Consider the following 9,722-nt stretch of genomic DNA (forward strand, 5'->3'; position numbering starts at 1 on the left):
ATAATAATAATAATAATAATTCGATAGCCGTAGCATAATTTGTCTGATATCGTATTTTCTAAAACATTTAGGTTACTGATCCGCTGTCAAAAATAACGTATAATAGAGATGCGTTACAGTGCGTCAAATATAAAAAATTCGAATCCAACAAGTCGGGCGTCATTATCAGCCTGACTTCTTTACTTTAATTTGCATTCTAGCTTAAAAATAAGTTTTGCGAACGTCTAGGAAAATTGAAACGTTAATATGTTTTTACGTCTTCCCACAGTTTCATGCAAAATGACGTTGAACTGGTTCTGGTGGTTGTCAAATTGGCTTCCATTAGTCTTGAAATGTTGAGACGTGAAAAAACGCTAAAAAAATGTCCACCGATCCAAACGTTAAGGTAGTATGGTTTCATTCTAGCAAATCACTTGTTCACAAACACTTTCGACTGCTCTAGCCAGCTCAGTGACAAGTGATTATGTATCACTGCTCATCAATACCCTGGTTTTAATTAATTTCTCGTAGATCGCAATTTGAATTCTACCTTACATTTGGACGGCTGATCTGACTACATTTCAAAATTCTTATTCGCAGACCTTCTTCGGCTTCAGAAGCAGCGTCCAGTGCGTCATTCCTGGGAGTAACGAATTGATAGAGCAGTATACTCAACTTCGATGCATGGACTAAGTGGCCAAGGATCATATGTTGGATCCCACTCTGAATATGGTCCACACTGAACGAGTGAGCCGTACTCAATAGGTATGTCACATGAGAGAGGTGTGTGCTTCAGATGATAATAACAGCATTTCTTGGCCACCTTTTACTTATGTTACCCACCTGAAATAATTCCAATGGAGTTTCGCACATTATTCGTGAATTAACTAAAATCGAACATGAAGAAACATGAAGTGACCTTGTTTCCTAGTAGAATTCAAACATTCACCTCTATCACATGGTTTACCAAGGTTCGTGTTCACTGAATCCTAGCAGGTAATCGTTCTTCGCTTATTCTGGTACACTTGTGCCTTCCGTGCACTGACAATTATTCTAAGAGATGAATAATGGGTCATGTATGTTTTAGCTGATTTCTGTTGGCGTTCACCGTTCTTGCACCACAAAGCATCCACGCTTCGGGGGCAGTTTGCTTCGATGGGTGTTGAGCGAATTTGAAATTGTCTTGTTTTGTTACTGGTGGTGCAGAAAATAACAAAACCACTTCCCATATGAGACTGTGTTTCTGTTCTATACTCATTGTTAATTTAATGTCATTTGAATAGTTGTGTGCCTAATCATTTTCTCTTTGCATGGGCAATAGGTCAACTCCGTTTATCTCATTTTTTGACGGTTCGCTGTTTAACTGTATCGATTCGTATCGCGCATTCCGGCAAGTTCCCAGTTAGTGGCAAGAATTAGTTTTAATATATGCTGAAAAGCGGGGAAGCACTGTACAGTTGATTGGGAACCATCAGCAGTGTGCATCTCACGGAACTCCGGAGAGTCTCAAACCCGCGATCTCCATTCAGAAACAAGTGGCTGATCATTAGTGTGATTAACTCGCATTTAGACTGAATACATCGCCGCTCATCCTTCAGTCACGGGATCCACATTACGCCGTTGACTTTTGTCGTATCTTGAAGCCAGTGAGTTTAGAGGTGGACTTTCGTAAGTCCCTATTCCAAAAATATACAGATGATTTAAGCTGGCATGGAATAGTCGAATTCAATGCTTAACTGTTATGCTTCATTCACCAACTCAACAAACACGACTTGAATTTCCCGCAAAGATCAAACAAGAAGCAAAACATAATGAAAACGTCAATCAGTTTGTTTAAGCGGAATCCTTATGATCCTCCTTAAAATCTCACAGTTGTTTCATAAGCAGAAAGGTGTCTCTTCTTACCAGCCTTATAAAGCAAAGTGGGATCTAACAAAGCCTTGATTAGGAACTCATAATACCATGGAAATACTGTATGACGAACTCAAAAGATCATAACTTCTGGTCAGTCAGACAGGTACCAAATCAGCCGAACTAGCGGGAGAACTAACCCGTGTGCACTTGGATGCCTAACTGGAAACTCACTTGTTCAACAATGGATTTTCGGTCGATATGTGAGCATTTTGTGTGAAGCCTTGCACTTGTATTGGCTGATTTCTCAACGGGTAATGGTTTGGATTACTCGAAAAAGACAGAAATTTGTGTTCTTATTCAAAGTTATCCAAATCCCATCTCCTGCACGTGTGAAATTCTTGTTTTCATTCGATTGTCTGTACCTTCTGCTACGGCTTGTCACCTGACTGAAAAACCTAAAAACACCAAATGGTGGTGAAACGCCCCAGCTTTTAACTGAATCCGTCCTTGAATTCGAGCGGTTCGTTTAAGTAATTGACTAGTAGTATTGAGTGTCTGCATCCTCAAAATTAATGTGCAGCGTTAACCATGGGTGCACGTAGGGAGATCTATGCAGCTCCCATTAAAACACGTTGATTCTTGTGATCAAAATGACTTATTAAATAATTCAGAAACGGAAATTTTGTACTAAACCGATCAAGTTGAAAATAGCAGATAAAACCACAACAATGGTCTGAAGCACTGTGCTGATTTGTAGATCCAAGTGTAGGTGGACATGTGTGAAATCCTGCAAAATATTCTGTAATTCAACTCACTTCCATGCTGGTAAATCCGCACGAACTGTAGGCAGAACACAAAATTCGTAAGCAGGGACAGAGCAAGAAGAACAAGGATGGCCAACAGTAGATGAGATTTTGAACTCAAGAACCCTGAAATGAAAGAAAATACAGTCGTGCGTTGATTAAAATGATTTGACAGCTCCCAATGGGATATTAGTGACACTTTCGTATAAATCAACTCTACAGTGCATTTGCCCACAGACAACATGACCTGCTGTCTGTTGCGCATTATGTGCAAGCTTCTAGGGCAGGGAATAACCGTAGCAACAATTCCCATGCCAGGCGGTAGATCCACATAAATCTTTCATCGCGTAGTCGGTAATTAGCCGAAGGCAAACTCATCCTACTCGTCAAACATGTGTCGAAACAGCCCGGTTTTCAGCACATGTGCCGTCATTCTACCTTGCTTTTTCTGCTGCTTCCCATGTACATTCAAACAGTGCTATTACCGCGACTGCCTGTGGATTAACCAAATGTTTATGTATCCAGGTACAATGACCCGTGCAAGGGGAAATTCTATTTTTGGTTACGGTAGAAATCTAAGAAGAAAAAGACCACGGTGGTCAAAACATGCTGGAAACTACTGAAGTACACTCAGCAATCACAGCTGATCTCTTGACTTTTAAGAGATGTAAAGTTGGTCTCCTCCGTAGCTTGGCTTCTGTAGCTTCAGATTTGTCCTACTGTAATTCAAAACGTTTTTTTCTAAATACTACTTAGCAAAGTTAATTTTAGTTGTTTTTTTGAGGTTTCTCATTTCTTTAGATTATTTAACACCGAATGTCTCACAGTGTTATCCATGAGTTTCGTACACTAACGGTTTCCAAAACTGACAACACAGCTCACTTACGCAGTAAGTATGGCAGGTGCCATAAAATGAGGATAACGTGAAAAATTGAACACAAAATTCCATATTCGGGCTGATTGCCCTTTCATTCGCCCACACGGGCCCCAGAACAGTCTCTACTTGGACAGCTATCGCCCAACGAGCGACGGGGAATTTAAGTGCCTCTGTATGCAACTGACGAACCATTACCTTAGGTGTGCCGCGCTCGAAACACCGGCACAATGTTAGGTCATGGAGTAGTCAGTTAGCAACAATTCCGCTCCCCTCTTTTTGCGGACATTTCGTTGAATGGATTTGTTGAACAGCTGAACCACCTTATGTAACAAATATGCCAACAAAGCAACCAGTGAATCCTATTTGGTTCTGATCGGACCACATAGTCGTTCATCGCATGGTATCGATTACAACTACAGTTAAAAGACGGTGTAACAAGAAGCGAGCGAGTTATTTTGCCTCTAACTTTAACTAAGCTTGCCAAATGCGTCGGCTCAAGCCTCATGGCCCCCGAAACTAATGAAATTGATTGCTAGTAGGCGATCCATCAATTTATGCGGAGGTCTCAGCATAGATGTGTGAAGTTTGTTGACCAACAGTTAGTTATATGAGTACCGGGATGTACGTCAGTTTTGCTTTCGTTGGTAATGATTATTTTGTCACTTATAGCGTCGACTGTAACAAGGCCTTCGGTTGTGTAAACAGATATAGCAGAAAATTGTCCAGAAAGTGCCCAAGCCTGCCTGGTTTAAGTAGACCAGATTTGTCCGTTACATGACCTCCTTCCATGAATCTTTTATTCCCCTAAAAAGATCAATAATCGGCATATCAGGCGCGCATGATCTCTGAATAAATACTTCAACTAAATAAATAAATAAATAGTTCACTGCTCAACTCTGTGTAAACACATTCGAGGGTGACGCACATTTATTGATCGATCATACAACTGCTCGTCGAAACTCAGTAGTTTTCGATTTCTGTCAGCTATATTTCTGTATGTGATCAGGTTTCTTTACGCCTAAGAAAACTACAAGAAGTGTCCCCATATCTGCCGTATTGACCACTTTGTCTCACAGACAGTCAACCATTTTCACACTGATGGACTCAACTTGGTTACGAATAGGTGACCATGGCACAGTTTGCCAATGAGAAAATACCCTGTCGGAGGTGAATCAGTGGAACTTTGGTCGGTGCATGTAGTTAGGCTGTTATTTACCGAAGGCCACCATTGGGCTCTTCGCACCACATTTCTTGACTTTCTGAAGCTGAGACGACTTTTTACTAAACACTGGATCATTCTGTGTTAACACATGCGAAGAACTAACTGGTTTTGACTCACATTCAAGAATCAAAAAATCACGGTTCGCCGCTCATGCAGTCTCCCAGATCTAGTATTTGTGGAAATACGAAGATGTCTAGCACAGTGTGTAAATGACCACATCAAGGGCAGTAGCATAACTGATTCCCAAATGTCAGAGATCAGATAAGGGATCAGCACCTTCAGTCGCCAGTTTCCGGATGTGTCTGAAGGATCCGCCGCTAGTTGTCTTGGCAACCAGAACCGAGGACTACTCTCCTCCAGTAGGGCCGCAATCGCCAATACCAGCACTTAGCGCACAAAAAATGTTAACGCCCAGCATCCGGCTTTCGTGGTTCCAACTAGGTAACCCTATTAGGCCCATATTTGTATGCTTTTTCAACTTTGTTACCAAAGCATTCTTGTATGTAATTTGCATGTTTTGTTTCTGTCCGCAGCTGTTTATCAGAGGATCGTCAACCACACACTGATGATGTCTTCTCCCAAGGTGACGAAACGTTTGCAAGCCAACGATCAACCTGAGCGAACAGCTATACTGCCACTTAATCAACGACCAATAAACTAACCCGAGCTGCTGATATTCAAAAGTATTTAGTCTCTGCATCGGAAGTACCAGAATCTTTGCCACAATCTCGTCACACGTGTCTTCAGTGTGCACAGACAGAATGATAAAGCATAGTCGGTTACTCTCAACTTGTAAGAGGTATTCTCCTGTTCATAGATTACACCAGAATGGCCTGAAATGACCCAAAGTACAAATGGGTGATTTTAGAAAATAACCTATCATCAGAATCGATATGCTACACTATAAGCCAGGCAAGATTTTTTACATCCCATTTGTGCTACACCAGCAAAGCAAATTTCACTCAGCTTCGTTCGTGTTCTCAGACAAAGGAGAGGAAACCAACACTCGTTACTATCACGCCTATGATGAAGTCAGCTGTCCAACTTGCTACTTCCGTACTTACAAATGGGAAAACACAACGAATTTGTCCAAAAAAGCAAACAAACATCATTGTCCTCTGGGTCAGTTGGGTAGAATCAACTTTGTCTCTTGTCCTTTAGAAAACTACAGCCTGACTCATATTTTAACCGGACACTACCGAAGTATACGTGCGTGGGTGTGTTTGAAAATTCTGTCTAGTGCAAGTGTAAACAAAAGATCACTTTACTTTTTAACCCCGGAAGTAGAATAGGGACTGCCTGCAACGGTTACTCGCCCAAACAGACGCAGTTCAAAGACATGTCTTTCTAGCTTTACGATGTAAATCGGCTGTCTAATTGTCTATCATTCAAAACATTCTGCGTGGAAAACAGTACCTTGTGCATGCAACAAAGAAAATGGCATGCGATGTCCTTAGGGGAAAGAAAATAGTTAGGTGATTCTGGAGAAAGTCAAAGACAGTTCAGTTAGTAGACTAGGGCGGATAATCTTACGCATTGGGTACTAAGCTTCCCTGTGTGTGAGGGTATCCTATAACCGAAGTGTGACAGTCTGAATGAAAAGCTATGAGGAAAGTGTGCACTTGGCTTACTAGTGTCAAATGGGCTGCCCTAACAAGAGACTCAACCGAAATTCAAGACTATCTCTTTATTACGCTGAAGTTCAGGAAAGTCTACTTTTGCCATCAACTTAGATTGTGAATGAGTGTTTCCCTTAACAGACATTCAGTTTGAAGTAAAATATATTGGAATTTGGGATCCCCAAAAAGGGAAAACCAGTACTGGGTTATCCAAAGTTTTCACCGACTTTAGAATTTTTGCCTAAACAGCAGTCGGTGGAGGAGGGTTAAGTCCAAAGAGGGTTTGGAATCCTTTCATAAATGCCCATAATTTTGGTAAACTCGAAGATCGGGTACAAGAAACAACAAACAAACCGAGTTTTCCTCTTAATTAGAAAGAAGTGTTCGTCGAATATTACTACGCGAAGAAATAAATTGAGGCAGTATCAAAGTAGCATCAAAATACCATCAGAGTACTAAAAAACCGCTCAGCTGAAACACCTTTCGATGCCCAATTGCCGTGCTACCCGAAGAAAGCACGAGGGCTGAGATACTGCACAGACAGGGGAAGTCGAGAGGTTAGGTTCGAACCACGGACCTTCCGGTCAGTAAATTCGCGCTCTAACCACTTGAGCCATCTCGCCGCTAGGCTATCTCGCCCCATCAGAGTACTAGTCAAAGTCTGCTCGACACTTGGCAACGAAACCTGATTAGATTATTCAGAAACAGTTGTTTTGGACGCCAGTTAAACCACAAACTGCCCAGATCTTCATCACCCTATTGTGAGAATTATTTCGGTGTTGAGGTGAAAAGATTCGGTCAGTTCAGGCGAAAGGAGATTCCGCGTGTAATAAACCTCTAATCCTCATTAATGCTCATCCGCTGTCCAGTCTGATAAGCTTTATCAGCTCTAACGGAGTAAAAGTTGGATAACGGGAGGCATGCATCGCTTCCCAGGAATGGATCAAAACAACCCTTTTCAAACTTTAGATTGACCAGAAGTGATGACTCACAGTCGGCTTGATGTACGAGGCACAAATTCTGGCCACAGAATTTAGCCACCTGTAAATACGATGGTGGCAGGTACAGTACTCTAATGTAATATTCAAAGTATTCAATCAAAATTGAAATCATGATAATTTTCCCCGCATTATCTGCTCACTTCGTCAGTGTACATCTGACCCTCACTTGTTTTGCAACCCGGTACCTACCCCAAAAGACAGTGCCCGTCTGAAACTAGTGTGGCAGAGTGCATGCATCTGTGCCACTGGCCTATTTACCCATGCATGTTCGTGCCTCGTCTGCTGGGCCTGCTCTGACGCGTTCACCCCTGAAGTCCGCGTGCTGCACAGCCAGTCAGAAGTACGAGACCGGCCTCGGAAAGAACGACAGCAGCTCAACCCCATTGAGCCGAAATTCCGCTCGCTGTCGTCTAGGTCGCGGACCCCAAAACCAGATTAGAGCATTGGACGCATCTCTACAAAAACCTCCTACGTTTTCTAGATGAAATGCCATTGAAACATCTGCACCTTACTTGAAGAAACTGACCAGAAGAGATTTCTCATGGGAAATATCCACACATCCGGAGGTCTTACAACATGAAGATTCTAAGAGCCAATGAAGACTGCTAATTTTAGCAGTGGTACAATCTCCGGGAGCTTTTTTTAAAATCAGGAACAACTCCACCTTCATAGATTTTCTGTTTGCTATTCAGAACGCCCACAAATTGCACTGAAGCTGATTTACCTACCGCGTAGTCTTGAAATTAGTTCACCTCAGAAGTATGATGGAAAAGCTCCGAAGCTGTTCGTGTTAGAAAAAACAATTTTCTAGTAAGACGCACTATCTCATCGATCTACATCCTGGCTGGAATGAAAAGAGTGGCGCTTCTCAAAGCCATACATTATCACTATAACTTTTGTAAAGATTGAACGTAAAAAGTGTCGTCATGTCCAAATGTCCTCAATGTCCAAATGGCCTTTGCTTCTAATACGGCTGCGCGTCAGCCTACTGCACAGCGGAACAATCATGTGAAACAGAGCCGTGCGATTATGCCCCCATGTCTGAATCACGTCAGATTTCATCATGTGCCGGAGAAAGGTCAAAAGGGACACAGAAAGTTCACTCCGACTCCATGACCAAGGCAGCCCGTACACAAGCGCACAGACGGCCATCTATGACCAACCGAGACAAAGGAACAACCGCCCGAGAACCGGTGTGGGCGTGCAGGAGACACACTGGTTGGCTGAGAGCAGGTCGACCATCAAATACGGTCACAAATGAATCATATATATATATAGAACGTTGTAATTGGGTTAATACACAATTCCTTCTGGTCGCCTTCTTGTCTTCTGACTATGATCCAGTAGCGTCAGGGAAGGTGAAGAGATACAACAGCTTCTTTGCGTATAGATTGAGGAAATGTTCAATGAAATGCCCCTTCTGAAGAAATGCTTCACACTAGTGTTCACTTTATCTACTCCAACAGATATATGAAAACGACATAATAGATTTCCAGTTATCGTTCAAATTCCCAGAAAATCCGCCTGAAAACTAGATGCGACTAGCTTTAATTCGGTCACTTGTTCTGTTGGTCAGACCCTTATTTGTGGGTGCAGAGTAAAGGGGTTAGCAGGAGAGGTGCAATCAGTACAGCAATACGAACGCCTTCTTCGGGAGTGTACTCATTCAGATATCCTCAACTTTGACTCTCCACTCTTCTTCAGCCTACCAGGTGTAACAGCGGGATGCAACTTTTCAAGATGAAATTACGCCACGTACTAAAAAATGGCCATAATACTTAAACTATCGATAGTTTATGTTACTGAAACTTTGAAGCTGCTCAAAAAACAGACAAAGCTGAAGGGTACTCGAGATCCTCTCCAGTGACCTCTTCTCTACAATGAATACTTTTTGTTCGCCTCGTCAATTTCTCCCTGTGGCTTACACAGTGTGTTCTGATTCCCCTGATAAAAAATGTGAGCCCAGTCTCAAATACCTTTTGACTCATGTGCTCAATTAGGCGTTTTTTCTTAAAATTGGCGTAAACCTTCAAAGTTTTTATTTATCGCGGATTAGAACTAGAGTGTATGGCTCGCTACGACATTTATTCGTCTTAGCATTCTTCCCATCGCCTAATGAACACGGTTTACAACGAATGCGGCCTGGATTGGAAGATTTAGAAACATGTGGTTTTGGTTTCCAGACAAACGGTTGTAGATGCAGCAACTTATAGGTACCTTCACGTGGACTATAGTGATACGGAACGCTGTGACTCTTCCATTACCCGTTGATGGTAGATATGTAACCTCGAAGAAACAAGTAAATAAGGTTGTGTTGAACAGGGTATAGCGGGAAGGGAAGTGTCGTTGGAGTAGTAGAGTACCATT

General features: G+C 42.2%; 1 protein-coding gene across 1 annotated transcript in view; it reads right to left on the bottom strand.

Moving 5' to 3' along the window:
• T265_09020 (hypothetical protein) overlaps positions 1-2,901 on the bottom strand; it is a gene marked incomplete at both ends in the record, with an annotated part of 8,549 nt that extends 5,648 nt beyond the window's left edge. The window contains one exon of the mRNA XM_009174981.1: positions 2,649-2,901. Within this exon, the coding sequence (XP_009173245.1) occupies positions 2,649-2,901 (253 nt within the window). The remainder of the gene's footprint in view (positions 1-2,648) is intronic.
• Between the last annotated feature and the right edge of the window lie 6,821 nt (positions 2,902-9,722).

The sequence above is a fragment of the Opisthorchis viverrini genome (assembly GCF_000715545.1).
Source record: "Opisthorchis viverrini unplaced genomic scaffold opera_v5_249, whole genome shotgun sequence".
Taxonomy (NCBI): domain Eukaryota; kingdom Metazoa; phylum Platyhelminthes; class Trematoda; order Opisthorchiida; family Opisthorchiidae; genus Opisthorchis; species Opisthorchis viverrini.